A 16,498-nucleotide genomic window follows, 5' to 3' on the forward strand; every position below is an offset into this window, starting at 1 on the left:
ACCTCAGCTCGCTCCCAAAAGAGGTCACCCCCAGTTCGGTCTACCACTCCCGTTTTTTGGAACTTCGTTCGAAGTTCATCAACATGACTTTCATTTATACAGATGGCTCTAAGACCAATGACGGGGTCGGGTGTTCCTTTATTGTCGGGGCACAAAGTTTCAAATACCGGCTCCATGGCCATTGTTCGGTCTTCACAGCTGAGCTCTTCGCCCTCTACCAGGTTGTTCTTTACATCTGCCGCCACCGACATTCTGCTTATGTCATCTGCTCAGATTTCCTGAGCGCCATCCAGAGCCTCAGTGATCCGTACCCGGTTCACCCTTTCGTACACCGGATCCAACGCTCTCTTCAGCAGCTGGTGGACATCGGTTCTCCGGTTAGCTTTATGTGGGTTCCTGGCCATGTCGGTATCCCTGGGAACGAAGCTGCAGATGCCGCGGCCAAGGCTGCAGTCCTCCAGCCTCGGACAGCTTCTTGTTGTGTCCCTTCGTCCGATTTTAGCAGGATCATTTGTTGGCGCATCTTACGGCTGTGGCATGCCGATTGGGCTGCACTTACCGACAACAAGCTTCGGGCCTTAAAACCTCTTCCCGTGGCTTGGACGTCCTCCTCACGCCCTTCTCGGCGGGAGGAGGTCGTTTTAGCCCGGTTAAGAATTGGACACTGCCGGTTCAGCCATCGCCATCTGCTGACGGCTGCGCCGGCGCCGTTCTGCCCATGTGGGCACTTGCTGACAGTTAGACACATTTTAATGTCCTGTCCAGATCTTAACACACTGCGCCTCGATCTTAACCTGCCTAATACTTTCGATGCCATTTTAGCGGATGACCCACGAGCAGCTGCTCGTGTTCTTTGTTTTATCAATTTGACAAACCTCGCTAAGGACATTTGATGATGTTGTTTTTTAATCCTATGCCTGTCAGTCTGTCTTTTATCGTGTTTTCCATTTAGTTGTTGTTGTCAACTTGTGCCTCGCGGTGCATTCTTAGAGTAGTCAGGGCGCTAATGACCATTGAAGTTGTGCACCCTAAAACCACAAAAAAAAAAAAACCATCCTAAGGTTGATAAGTCTCCAGATTTATTGAATCTGGGCCAAAGGTGATAGTGCAGCAGCTTATAAAGACGCTCTGGCTAATCAAGTTGCACACAGTAAAGTCATGTGAATTCAGCGTCCTCTGGTGGCATGTATGTGCAGCGCCCACCTATCAGACAGTGAGTGATGGAAGATCAAGTTCACTGGCAACGTGCTGGTAGAAGATTTAAGTGCTATCTCCTGTATAGCTGTGGGGGTGTGCTATGTGTCATAAACAAAGGTGCCATCAATACTGCATTACTCTCCCACATCCTCTCTCCCTCCCCAGAATAGCACCTTGTTGTATTGTGTGGGTATGGTTGTGGCTAACAACAAGGGGATGTCTGTGACATAGTGCTGCTGACAGGGTGGATGGCACAGTAGAAGATGCCACCAACCAGTCTGTGTCCCGACACTTGACTCACAGAACACTGGGAACATCTGCCAAAAACCAGATGTAGGACATTTGTACAAAAGCAGAGGTGGATGCAGCATTGGGTCTGATGAGGATTCAGAAACCTGTGTGGCTGATGCATGTTTGATATCCGTGACTATTGCAGCAAATGGCGACAGTCATGGCAGCTGTGGAGGCGGCAGCAGCTGCTGGAAGGGAGATCAGGGGTCAATCTCCATGCCAGAGTTTCCGGAAGACCGGTGTGCCCAGATATCTGGCAACAGAAAGTCCTGCTGGGGACGGCAGACAGCGTGTCTGAAAAATGAACATTTATGGCAGGTTCACTATAATCTTGAAACAAAGTTGGCTTTAATGTCAGTGATGAGTGCCCGATGCACCATGAATGATATAATGAGCATGGCCAGTCGTCTTAGTGATACTACAGCATTCCAAATTGTGAGGATTGTTATGGACACAATAGAAAACTTTGTCTTTCATGTGGAACTTCATTGTGAAGTTAGCACTGAAAACAGTGGCAAGGGTACAGAGATGCAGCGGTGTTTGGTGGCGGTGACCATGGAAGAAATCTGCTGGTAAAGTGTCCTGTGTAGGCACTGTATGGTAGGTGCTTGGAAACAACAAAGGATTTTTCCTCAAGTGCAAAGCATGAAGTTTGGGCATCTGATCCTTGAAATTGCAAGTGATACGTTCGGCTTCACTGTTAGATTGTAGAGAGAATGGTGCCATTCACATATGTTGAATTCCATTTCCTTGGCAAAGGTTGTTGAAACTCCAAAACTAAGAATTGCGGCCCATTGTCTGAGACAGTTGTTTGTTGCATGCATTCTAATCAGATTGAAGTCAACTTAGCCAAATGTAGTACTTGAGCAATCATAGTGTTCGTTGTGTTCGGTAGCATGTACGATCTGCCAAGAATCGGTTGGAAAAGCTTCAGTGCTCTGGTATCAGAATAATTAATTTGAAGGCATGAAACTTTTGATGGATCAAAACCCAGATCATTCCCATAGGTAAGTGAGACAGTGTGTGTGCTTTTGCAAGCTGTGCCATGGGGTGATCAAGAGTTTCATATTGATAATTGGAGAGTTGTACTGATAGACTTTGGAGCCTCTGTGCTGTATGGTCATGGACACCTTTTGCTGGATAAAAAAGAACAATCAGCCTTATGGTCAATCACAAGAAAAAATTTTCTACCTTGCAGATATTTATGAAATTTTGTGACACCGTAAATTACGGCTAAAGCTTTCTTTTCCAGCTCACTATTTGACTTGGGCATTGTTCAACATCTTAAATCTGAATGTGTTCCATTTGGCAACTGTCTGAGCCAAAACTGCACCCCCCCCCCCTCCACCCCCAATGCATCAATTGCAAACACCATTGGTTGTTTCAGATCAAAGTGCATAAGACATGGAGAACTAAGAAATGCTTGCTTCAGTTTCTGAAAAAACTGTTTGCTTCCTCCAGTCCAATTAAAAGTAATATCCTTACACCAGAGACAGTGCAAAGGGGAGGCTGCGTGCACAGTGTTTGGAATGAATTTGATGTTGCATGTCACTTTGCTGAGAACAGCTTGGTGTCCTTGTGTATTTGTAGGAGAAGATAATATCGGTATTGCCTCTGAATGCTTAATCAAAGTACGAGCACCATGGGTGCCAATGATGTGTTCCAAATATTCAATTTCAATATTGAAAAATGAACATTCCTGTAAATTACACTAGAGCTTGTGTCAGCTAAAACTTGAAAATGAGACACCAAATTTTTGAGATGCACTTCTGTTGTTTGTCCGCAAAGTAATGTCATCTAAATAATTTGAACAGGGCGGAACTTTTGACAACACTTGTTCAAGAAAGCATAAAATAATGCAGCAGAAGCGCTTCCAAAGGGAAGGTGCTGGTATTGATGCAGGCCAACTTGTGCTTCCTCATCCAGGGCAAGTTGAAGGTAAGCTTTGGCAAAATCAATTTCAGAAAAGAATCAGCTGCTTGCTCACTACGTGAAAGCAAGAAAGAATCAGTCACTGTTTGAGTATTAACTGTAAGTTTAAAGTTGGCACAAAGTCACATCTTCCTGTTGGTTTTTCTTGTGATCACAAGGACGTAGACATACAGAAATGGTTTTCAAAACTCTGATTTGTACCAGTCTGTTGAGTTAAGGAGCAGAGTCATCACGAATGGCATGGGGTACCAGATGGTTTTTCATTGTCCTTGAAAGTAATTTACTTGTAAAATTTCTTTGCATGGTCATGTCTCATCGAACAAATGTCTGTATATTTCACACAAATGATGATTATATGCAAGGATAATTTGTGAATCAATAGCATACGAATTGTTTGTATCTACATAAAATAAATCAAAATCATCCATGCCAAAAATATTCGGACTAGAATGTGACTGAACTACTGTGAATGGCACTTATGTAGTCATCTTTATATATTTTGGCAAAGCTCATGTTCAAAGTAGGCCATGAGGTACAGGCATGATTTTCATAGTTGAGCATATGCAGAGAGGTGAACAGTTTGCAGTATGCACTCTGCATGTGACTATCTGTTCCGACTTGTCGATGACTGTCTTTGTGTGAACTGTGATTGGTGAAGCATTTAGATGTACATCTATTTGAGGATAGGTGGTTAGAATTATGCAAGTGTTACAATGTGTGTTTTGCTGTGTGATTATGACACTTCTATTCATGGGTTCTGTGTGGATTGCCACGAGGAGTGGGTACTGACTCAGTGACAGAGAAAGCAGTTTTTGCAGCATTGTGTTGCGTAACATTTTACATTAGACTTCAGGAGGTTTGAATGAGCTGAGGAAGTGACTGAGCCTTGTGCTGTGTTTATGCTATTGCCTGTGTTGGCTTTGAGAGACTGGGCCTGTTTTGAACAGTCCACAGTCAGCATTGCAGCAGAGATCACATTAAAGTCGGGTTTAGTCAAGACTTGCACTTCCTGAGCTTAAACTACTTTAAACACACTTGTGAGAGCAATGTCATGATGCTTTTTTTAAGTAATGGCAGTGGGAAGCATTTTGTCTTTTAATAAGGCTCCACAAGGGCTGTTAAATTCATTTCCTAGCCATGCTCTCGAGTTCAGCAACCCATTCCTTTTAAGATTAGTTGTAATGAAAATATTTGAAACTGGCAGTAGCTACATGAATTTGAGTATTGAAGAAGTCTTTGCGTTTTGTAACATTGTTTCCATAGGGTCGGGTTTGGCATTCTGAGGAAACCACTTCATACAGGACCTGAAAATATACACTCCTTTCCAAAAAGAAAGAGCTTCGTGATTCATCTGATACGTTGTATGATTGAAATGCTGCCCGAACTGCAGGCGGTACTCCACCCATTCCTGTTGTTTTGCATCAAAAGAGCGAAATGGATGAGGTGGCACCTGGCCGCTGGCATTCTTTGTTTCAGTCATTGTTGTGTGCTGGACTTGTGTGTCAATCAATCTGCCAATAGCAGTGTGCAAGGAGGTAATTTGTTGACTCTGAAACTGAAAGTTCTTGCTCTCCAGAAGTTACCATTGCATACACAAGTTAAAGACACTGTAAAATATGATACATACAAAAATTGTGTAAATATTTATGACTTTCCGACAAGTACAAAATTTAAGCACTAGACTCGTCACCAGTGGATGTCTGATATGTTGTTAATTGAGGTGGCCAATGAAGACAATCAAACATCTACAACAGATAGCACAATAACAACACACAACTTTTGTATTGCTGTAGGTCGTTTTTGTGGTTAATTGCTATAAGCAATGTGAGTAATATCCTTGACAGAATTAGTCTTGAATACTGATACAATCCAATAAGTCACTGACTTGTAGTAATGCTTCGTTTTGTCATGCTATGTCCATGTTATGTCCTAACTGCAGTTGCCTGTACTAAGATTAACAAGTCTGTAGATTCTATGAATCTGGGACAAAGCTCAGTGTATGGTTGCTCAAAAAGACGTACCAGCCAGTCATAGGCAGTGAGGTCATGTGAATTCTTCATCATCATCATCATCATCATCATCTAGTGGTAAATATGCGTTGCGCTCACCCATTGGAGATAGTGAACAACAAAAGAGCGTGCTCTCCGACAGCATGCTGGTACGAGGTTTAAAATTGCCATCTCTTGCATAAGTGGGTGCATTGCGCCACATGTGGTCAACAGAGACGCCACTGATAGTAGATTTTTAATCTTTATTTTCACTGCTCTTTTCAAGCTGCGCTCATTGTCATGCTCATTGTGAAGTGGCACATATGTATTACATTTTAGATAGAAGATGGCCTAATGTTAATTGCATATAAATGTATTATGGGCTGAAAATGACCACAACTGAAAGTTTATAATTCAAAGATGGTACAGCATCTAGAGGTAAAGGAATAACATACATAATTGTTTCACAGAAATAAGTATGAGATAAAATATTGTCCCAAAAATGAAAGGTATTCTGAAGAACCATCACACATTTTGTTTTAAAGCATGATGAATATTGTGTGTGTAGATTGTGTTGTGTGTGTCACCTGAGCAAGAAGAAATACAAATCTGTGTCGATTGTAACACACAGTGTGCATGGCGCGTGCACACACACATTTGGTGCTTTCTCTCTCTCTCTCTCTCTCTCTCTCTCTCTCTCTCTCTCTCTCCCTCCCTCCTCCCACCCCCCTCTCTCTTTCTCCCCCACCCACTCTCTCCTGTAGTGGATTAGGAAAATTATAATTTTAATAACATAACTGTCATCAACAGTAAAGATAAAAAGTGCTGAAATGTGCCTTACTAATCTGCTGCTGTACATTTTATTTAATAGGGATGGTCAGTATTTTCATCTTCTGCAAGCAAGATTGCAAGCAAAGCAACGGAGGGAGCCATCAAGATTGGAGGGATTGCATCTCAGAAGGTAGCTGAAATTAGTGTTTCTGTTGGTGAAAAGGTAAGAGCTGTAGAATGCTTCTTCCCAATAGGCTATACAGTTTCTCCCAGCTGATGGTTTCAAGAGCAACTTAAAACTGGATTCTCCATTTCTAGAGTTTTGGCCTGTTGGGCTTCTGTGTTTTTCTTACTGGGTTTGTGTTTGTATAGTGCGTCTCGAACCTTTACGGTCAAAATTATGCACAAGGTAAAGGATCTTGAATTGAGATGTTTGAGACAAGAAAGTTAGTAAGTTAGTTTTTTGTTGATGTAAATAACTTACACCTTGTAGCTGCTTTTCATAGTGTCCACTAGCTGTCTTCATGTAATCATTATGGTGGCACATAAAATGTTGCCACATTCTCTCAAATATTCCTGTTAACTGCTGTACAGTGAGATAAGCAGCTAAACCCTCCAAAAAAACTCTTGCGTTTACTGGGTTTCATGCAACCGTGCGAGAGAAAACATACAATACTGAAATTCGGCAGTCGTGTTTCCCTTCAGATACGACCACCTATACCAGTCAAACAATAAGGTATCTTTTATTCAGGTATCCACAGACATAACATCAAAATGGTGCAATGCACCGTTGTGTTGAAACCACAATCTCTCGCAGACAACAGAAACAGTCTCTAACAAATAAGGCAGCACATATCACTTTAATGCCTAGTAATATGTAGCATAAAATTGAGATGGCAACAGATGAGGTCTTTTTGTTAATCTTGTGCAGTTTGAGCCCACAAGCTGATAGAGAATTGGTACTGATAATATGAGAAGAGCATCTGAATTTTCATCACTCTAGACATAGTTACTGAGGCAGTTGAAATGCCACCCATCATGGTGAACATGGGCCCATCCATACTGTAGAAAGTTCAACAAGTTATTGCTGTGCTGGCCAATCCTGTGACAAAACTAAACTCTAGCTTTGAAGTCATTAGGCCCCATTGTGTTGCACATGATTGCGATACATGTTTAATTTCTGCTGAATCAGTATTCTCCATGCTGTATTCTGCAGAGTATCCATTTCACAGGCATGTTGCTTATCAATAAATCTCCTTGAGTTGCGCTACTCGAACAGTTGTTTGTTGAACTTTGGTCAGTTCTGTGGCTTGAACTGCTCAGTTTCTCAGAATTTTCTACTCTTGGTGATAAATATGTTCCAATTAGGTTCCAGTTCTGGAACGTTTCGCTGGACATTTGCTTGGATTTCTGGGTACTACATTGTGATGGGACTGATGACCTCAGATGTTAAGTCCCATAGTGCTCAGAGCCATTTGAACATAGTGATGCAATGCAAATGAATGAAAGAATGAATATATGGCAGCAAGTTACTATTATGAGTAACACTCTGTCTTTGAGATTGCTAATGAACTGTAAACAGTGGTAGTCTCCACTGTGGACATGTCACATATGAATGAATATTGTCTTTTGAGGTAGTGCCACAAATGCTGATGAAACAGGCTGTTGTTTATAACAAAACACAAGGAGTTCACAATATTTCCTAATACCTAAAATATTAATTTCCAAACACTGACTCCTTATCTCAAAATATTCAATTCAACACCCCTACTGCATAGAATGTCCCACGTATTATGTCAGACTATCAGGCTGTGGTACATCCATTAGTCTTCAGCTAAAATAAAATACTGGCTGTTGTACTTAATAGAGGTAGTTCATGATGTTGTTCTCTCCAGGAATAGTCTGAGTCACATTTCTGTCTGAGTAAGTACTGGAATTTTCATTATTATGAAATATGCTCCAAGACTTAAAACAAAAACAAAAAACACACCATGAAGGAATTATCCAAGTTGGATGGTGATTGGTGGTCATGATGTACATGTACAGCACAAAAAAGATTCAATTTAAGAATAATAGGATGATTTATTCAAGAGAAAGAGCTTCACAAATTGACAAGTTAGTAATGTTTTGGTCTACTGTTTGCCATTGTGCAAGCAATTATTCAGTTTGGCATTGATTGATAGTTGTTGGATGCCCTACTAAGGGACATCATGCTAAACTCTGTCCAATTGACACATTAAATCATCAAAATACTGAGCTGGTTGATGGGCTGTGCTCATAACACACTAAAAATTCTCACTTGGGGAGAGATGTGGTGACCTTGCTGACCATGGTAGGAGATGACAAGCAGTAGAAACTATCACCATGTGTCGATGAGCGTTGTCATGCAGAAATGTAATCCCAGCATGCCATACCTTGAAGAGCAACAAAATGGGACATAGGATATAGTAAACATACAGCTGTGCTGTAAGGGTGCTGTGGATGACAATAAAAGGGGTCCTGTTATGAAATGGTACAGCCCATCTAACTTGGTTAACATGCCATGTGGTGGGCAACAGTTTGGTTGGAATATTACCGGTGTCAGGGATGTCTCCAGACAAGTCTTCGTTGGTCATTGGGGCTCAGTTGAAGTGGAACTCAGCACTGAAGACAATTCTACTCCAGGCAGTGAGATTTGAGAGGCCCCAATGACCAATGAGGATGTGTCTGGAGATGACCCAATCAGCAGTAGAATACTGACCTGACTGCCACCTGCCATATGGCGCGACAACTGGTTTGGGGTGCCATTTCATTTTGTAACAGGACCCATTTGGTTGTCATCCACAGCACCCTTACGGCACAGTGGTACATAGACGATCTTCTATGCCCCATTTTGTTGCCCTTCATGGCAAGCCATCCTGGGCTCATATTTCAGCAAGATACTGCCTGCCCACATACAGCGAGACTTTCTACTGCTTGCCTTCATGATTGCCAAACCTTACTTTGGTCAGCAAGCCACCAGATGTGTCTCAAATTGAAAAAAAAAATGAAGCACACTCTGGGGGAGTGCCGTCCAACCAGATGAGGATTTTGACACTGTTGCACCAATTTAACAGAATCTCCCATGTAGACATCTAACAACTTTTATCGGTTGATGCCAAGCCAAATAACTTCTTGCATAAGAGTTAGAAGTGGGTCAACACTTCATTGGGTTTATCAGTTTGTGAAGCTCTTTCTCCTGAGTAAATCATCCTTTTTTTTCTGAAATTGTTGTCATTTGTTTGTCTATACTTGTAAATCGTGTCTACAAATTACCATCCGCAGGTAATTCCTTCATGATGCGTCTTTCCTCCCCCTCTTAGAATGTATAATGGCTGAACATAGGTTTCTGTTGTAGCTTCACTTTAGTGTTTAGATTATGTAAATGCTTTTTTTTTTTTAATGAGATTTTATTTATTTCCGTTGCAGTTCTCCCAGTCCAACATATTATGAATCCCTGTGTTTGGTTTCATCAGACACCTTTTTGAATAGGTTGTTCCCCATGCTCTTGTAAGAGTTAACCTTATCCAGTGCTTTCTTTCTAAAACTTTTTTAAGCGCTACCCTCAGTTGCAGTCAACAAAACATCACAATCTTACAATTTTCTTCCATTATGCAGAGTCTGGCAATGCTTCACATGGAACTAAATGAAGACATAGCTGTACTGTTACAAACTAATAGGCCATGATTGAGATGTCTGGGGTTCATTTTTATCAGAGGTCAGTGACACAGAAATTATTTGGGTGTAATTGAGGGTTCTTAACTTCAGTTAAATAAAAATTTGCATTGGGTTAATTTATTCGTGGTCAACTGCACTCAGAATTTGTAATCATTTTACATCTTAAAAAATAAGTGAACACACAAATATGAGCACAGTGGCAGTGTCTTATTTTGCTGATCTGCTTAAAGTAAATCCCACATTGGTAAGAGAGAGGCTGATCACTGACGTCTTCATGCTGCTTCTCCTTGTTTTTTGTGTCAGGCACCAGATGTCTTCCTTTCTGAAACCATGAATTCACGTGGTCATCAGGTTTGAAAATTTGTAGTGGAGGACCAACCAACTTCATGAAAATTAGATGTTCTGTTCTATTTAGATGCAATGATGGTCTTGTTAGAGTCTTGATAAAGTTCATTTATGAGAAGCCTGTTTCACGTTCACATTGAAATTGGGATACTGCCCATAGTGTTAAAAGGGGCAGGACGGACATTGGGCATTTCTTCTGAGCAAGATATTCATGGAAATCTCTTAAGATTAGGCTTTCATGAAGCTTAAAACATGTACACAAGTTTCTTATTTCTGCTTCTCCATAAGTTACATCATGTATTTATGGCCAAGTGGTAGTATGCAAAACTGTAGCCAATTCTGGGATTTCAGTGTCATTTGACATTAAAAGGTGATTCTCCATATGCCTGTCCAGGCACTTGCAGAACTCACAGCATCAACGTGATTCCCTTTATTTCTTGCTCCTTTTGAGATTCACACAGTTAAACATTAAAGTGTTTCTGCTTCCAAGGCTCTAGTATAGTGTGGGCCATGTTTTGTCTTTCTTTCAGAAATACCTTAATTTTCTGGTGTAGCTCCTAATGGGCCAAATAAAATGTAATGCATGAGCTTTCAAGTCAGCACGCTAAGTTCTGCCAACTGTTGAAGGGTATCGCACATCAGTGTGAGGTTTAATATAAAGTTGACGTGGGTTGTGTGTTTAAGTTGTTCTCCGCACATGACTTGCTCAGTTTTTATCTCTTGGCATCATCTTTGGTAATTTTGAAATGTGTCATTGAAACTTCAACATTTTTCCACATGACTGAGGCTGCTCTTTAAGTTAGAAGCATCTTTATCTAGAATCTTTAAGGAATTACACCCTTTGTCCTTGCTTGCAGTACTCAAGCCTTATCAGTTGAGACTGTAACAAGATTGTTTCAGAACCTCATCATTGAACCCCAGTACTCACTAATAAGTCCTCAGTTACTACATATGTCTTCAGCAGTGACATCTTGCCATTCAGTAATTCCTCAAAAAATTTTTGGCTGGTTGATCAATATCTGGAAGTTTTGTTCTCGGATACTTTATCTGTGATGACAGCTGACTGAGTGTGGTACTATAAGGAGGTCAGTTTTACTGTTCCCATGCACTATAATTTTTGCTACCTTGTTCCCCATTTCTATCCCAACATCAGAAGCAATTATTTATGAACTGCTTTAATTGAATGAAGAATGCAGGCCATATTGAAACCATTAAACTTCCACGTCAGTTTGTTTCAAAATTGTGGAAGGCTTGATTTTTGTTGACTTATTTATTTGTTCAAATTACATGATCAGTTACTTTCCTTTTCAAAAGCATTAGTACATGACGTTTCCAAAGTTCTCAGTTTTACAGTTTTTAGTGTTTCAACTGCATGCTGATAAGCTGAATTGACTTTATGTATCAGTATTTTCTTGCAGAGAAAAAGCATTTGCTGAGATTTCTTTCCAGCTCCACCAATTCCACAAATTGAAACTGAAATCCACTGCTGTGAAATATTCATCCCTCATGATGTGCTTTCAATTCCCAAGTTGCCAACCTCTTTAAAAATTTTGCAGCCAAATCTTTTATTTTTTACCACCAACTACTGCAACTTACTGCAAAATTTGTTTTTTCTCCAAATCCCAGCATTTGGGAATATCCTCTGTCCCACTGCTACAAGCAGTTGAAAGCTCTTTGTTGTCATCTTCTTTTGCGTCACCACACAGCAACGATCCCGTTTCCCCATCATTGTTTACTTTTGAATCAGTAACTTTCAGCTGTTACACTGCTAGGTTGGATTTAAAATGGTTCATTATCATCTTTATCCTTCAAAACTAACCACACAGTCAAAATAACAGCCTAAATCACCATCCAACACAAGCCTTTGTGCTTGTAAGATCGAAAATTCCTTTTTCATGATTATTGGAGTATGGACCATCAGTTAATTTCCGTTCAGCTGTGCAGATTACGAACACAATCTAACACTTTCATTGAATAATATTATGAAAATGAATGATAGATTGCTACTGGAGGTAAAAATGACACATTGAGTTGCAGATAGGCACAACGAAAAGACTGTTACCCCTTGATCTGTCAGCCATAGCCTTCTTCAGAAAAGGGGAACAAACACACAAACACACACACACACACACACACACACACACACACACACACACACAATATTCATGCAACCAAGTGCACATCAGGCCCACATGACCACTATCTCCAGTTGCTCTGGCCACAATGCATCTGTATCATGTCAAGCAGAAGAAGCAATTTAGAGTGGGGCAGGGAAGGGGGAGGGATAGCAGGGTATGGGTGAAGGAATGGAGTCAGCATTGTCTGGCAGAGTGTGCAGGGGCTAGGTGGTAGGAGAAGGCTACCATTTATACAATGGCTTGTTTGTATCAAGAGCCAACATAATCTAATTTTTTAGCACTCAGCATTGTAAGATAAACACAAGAGTGTCCTTTGCTTGGACCAACTCCACACACAGAAAAAGACCTATGACAAATCATAGGTGTTGTCTTCATAAAATACCATCACGTTCTAATGTTATGGTCGTAATTTCAGAGTAAAATGTTCTAATAATCTTAAATTGAGTGTAACCCTCCTCTTTGGCCAATGAACTTTATTTTGTTTAGACAGACTTAATGTTATTTCAGCTGGTTGTGACTTTCATTATCTGAGTATTTTTAGTTCCTGCAGTTTTGTATGAAGTAGCTTTTACTGTAAAGTTTGTAAGGGAGAAAAAAGAGGCCCATCTTACAAAAATATGTAAAATTAAATTCATTCATATGTTAGCTGCTCTTACTGCTCTTGATACCACCACCTCCACCACTAATGCACCACAGCTTTATACCAAGAAGCATGCTTAGTAAAGTTAGACATTGTTCAAAATTTCTATCTATTTATTAACTAACTTACACATGCTGTGTCCTATAAACCATAGAATTAAAACCAAAACCACCACCACCACCAACAACAACAACAACAACAACAACAACAAAATAAAAAAAAGGAACATTGACAAGTTCATCGTACCTTGAGGTTGTTTAGTGAATCTTGCTGTTAGACCTTTCGTGATAAATAGGGGAACATTTTGAGAAAACTTAGAATCATTGTACCCCATCTTTACAGTTAATTTAAATTTTACACCTTACTAGAGTTGTCAGTGTGTTAGCGATGAATTCTCTGTTAATCTATTTTCGCTACAATTGTAATTTTGTTGGAAGAGAGGAAAGTATATACTATCATTCTCTTTTGGTTAAAATACAAAAGACTTCATTTTCAGCTAATCTGTCATTCCTGTGTTATCTTTAACGGTGTGTATTTCTCTTACAAAATGCACTTGGCATGTTCATCACTTTTGAAACTTTAATTCCTTTTTTATGAGAGCAGTTAAAATTATTTACCATGATCCCGCATAAATGCCTGAAGTTTTAAGCTCTACAAGCTACATTAGTTCAAGATGTTTATAAAAAGTATCTCAAATTATTGTACAAGGTAGTATTTGTCAAAACTAGAAAATTCCGAAAATCATATACTCAGAACCCAATACTGGTTGAGATGGCCAATCGGCCCTCTCATTCCCATCTGTCTGATATGTGGAAGTAAACACTGTAGATAGTGATGAATGTGGTTACCACACATCCTACAAGCTTTCTTCGCAGTGAATCACATGCTCTTTAAAATACATCTGACTCCATCCCGATTGTGTCACATGCTCCTGTAATGTCCACACATTGTGAATGGGTTGGATATTACCAATGTATTTAAATGGTCCTGCAGATAGATTCAAATGAATGTAGGTCTGGTGAAAGGTAAAGCTGTGTTACAGTACTTCCTTGGCCAATCTATTGCCCACGAAACATTAGTATGAGATGCTGTTGCATGATTTGTAGAAAATGGGGTAATGTCTCATGCATAAACCATGGCTATGGTCTTTCTGCAAGGTTAACATTTTCCAATTCATAATGCAGACGCCTGTCAATCCATTTGGTAAAGTGTATGACCTCATAAATATTTCATGGACAATTCCTGCGCTCAGCATACATTTTTACTGAATTGACCCTGATGTCTCACTGTCATGACTGCTTGAGAATTGGCACCTACACATACATGCACAGTGCTTCAACAATAAGTCCTTACAAAGATAGATGTGAGTAAGAGTGACACATCTGGTTATTTCCCCCTCATGGTTGCACTGTGTACAAACTCCTCTCTTAAGTTATTTCTAATATTAACAAAAATTTTTATCACCTTAAGAGAGATTTGCTGTGAAATCAATCTATAATTTAGCAGTGGATCATGCTTTTTTAATGGCCCTATGGCTTAAACAGTGTGTGCATAACAAGGATAGCTGATGTTTATGCTTACTAAGATATGTGAAAATTAGCAACAGTTTTTTTTTACATGCCTCAGTAACTCTGTGGAGTAGAAATTGAAAGTGAGAAATCTATGTTCATGCCCTTATGCTGCACCATGTTCTCGTGGAACTCCAGGGATCTACATTTTGTTGTCTTGTGTCAGGACCTCAGCTACTTGAGTTACTTAATTCTTTCTTGTTGGAGATTAGATACTGAATCTGCTTCACATTATTCCTGTTGCCCTGTTGGGCCCTCGTTTGTGAGTAATTGATGAAATAAAAATTTGGAATTTTGTGTGATAATAGTGTTAAAAAAAATTCACAAAACATAGTTGGTTGCTTGGTGTAATGGATGGGATAACGGCTTTACATGCAGGAGGGTATGGGATCGAGTCTCGTCAGGTGCAGTAAGTTTTTTCTATTTTTAAATCTTTATCAAAATGATGTTGATCATCATTTTTGTTCAGTTGATTGATTTAAATGTATTTTTTAATTCTATTCCTTTGTCACATAATTTTAGTCATAATACCAACTTCTTCAATTGCTCTCATTTCTCTTCCTGTCTCTATTTCTCCACTTGAAATTTTTGTTGGTGTGTTTTTAATTAATTTAGAGTATTAACTTTGATTTAATGTGATCTGTTTTATCATCCTGTTTTTGTCCACATTATTACGTTTCATTGTATCTCTTTCTCATTTTGCTTTAATTTCATTTTACTTATAAACTCATATTTCATTTAAATTTTCATCTGCATGATTTTGTCCATAGTGCAGTAGGTATTTGTTATGTTTTAAATGTATATATGACTATTATTGTGCAAAGAAAAAACCTGCACATCTGGTAACAAAAATGCATTTTTCACACCTTCGCAGAAATATAGATAGTTTTTTTTTTTTTTTTTACTGATCAGAATTTTCAGATAATTGAATATTGTAATAGATAAATATAATTAGATTCATATTCACAAAAATTCTGACTGGAGGAAAAATGATATAAAGAAAAAAAAATGAAACAAATGAAAAAGTTCATATGGTGATTAAAAGGATGACAGAGGAATAGAAATAGAAAATTACATTTAAACCAATTAACTGAATAAAAATCTTGATTTAAATAATTTCAATAAAGGTTTAAAAATAAAATAATTATTGTGCACTTGATGATTCGAACCCACAACCTCATACATATGAAGCTGTTATCCTATCAATTATACCACGCAACTGGGTTATGTAATGCAAGTTTTGTAACACTGTTGAGTATCACACAAAATTCTGAAATTTCATCATCAATTACTCGCAAACTAGCACCCACTAGTGTCAGTGGCTGCAGTGTGATACCGTATAAACAATTTCAAAAAGTTGGTCGCACTGCTGAGGACATCTTGCAAGTCAGACAAGGTGACAAATGCTTGCCATCAGGAGGCTGAACACAGAGCCAATAGAAACCTACAAACATAAACAACAGTTTAAAAAAGTATATTATGACAAGGATAGTTGATACTCGCCATATAGTGGAGATGCTGAGTCGCACATAGGCACAACAAAAAGACTGTCAGAAAGTGAGCTTCCAGCCAGTGAGACCTTCATTGGGAATATGGACGCACACGCACACGCGTGCGCGTCACCACAGTTTCTGGCTGCTGAGGCTAGATTGAGTCTGGCCTCAGCAGCCAGAGACTGTGGTCATGGGTGTGTGAGTTGCGATTTGTGTGTGTGTGTGTGTGTGTGTGTGTGTGTGTGTGTGTGTTGTCCGTTTCTGCCAGATTGGAGGGAAACGGGAGGGAGAGGGGTGGGTGGCTGGGTGGATCTGCTCTTATTACCTAGGTTGAGATACACATGAAGTGTAAGGAGAAAGAATGCAACTACTGAGAAGTGTTACAAACTACTTCTTGTCTTTGACTTCTTTAATATGTTAAATCAACTAATCAGGGCAC

At 39.6% G+C, this 16,498-nt stretch overlaps 1 protein-coding gene across 3 annotated transcripts in view; it reads left to right on the forward strand.

Moving 5' to 3' along the window:
- LOC126187474 (ADP-ribosylation factor GTPase-activating protein 1-like) overlaps positions 1-16,498 on the forward strand; it is a 101,110-nt gene that overhangs the window by 56,958 nt on the left and 27,654 nt on the right. For 2 of the 3 annotated variants that reach the window (XM_049928575.1, XM_049928574.1), the window contains exon 6: positions 6,280-6,369. In XM_049928575.1, coding sequence (XP_049784532.1) covers positions 6,280-6,369 — 90 coding nt within the window. Of the gene's footprint in view, positions 1-6,279; positions 6,403-16,498 lie in introns of all 3 variants that reach the window. The other variant, XM_049928573.1, reaches the window with a different exon arrangement.

This window comes from Schistocerca cancellata, chromosome 5 (assembly GCF_023864275.1).
Source record: "Schistocerca cancellata isolate TAMUIC-IGC-003103 chromosome 5, iqSchCanc2.1, whole genome shotgun sequence".
In the NCBI taxonomy this organism is placed as follows: Eukaryota; Metazoa; Arthropoda; class Insecta; order Orthoptera; family Acrididae; genus Schistocerca; species Schistocerca cancellata.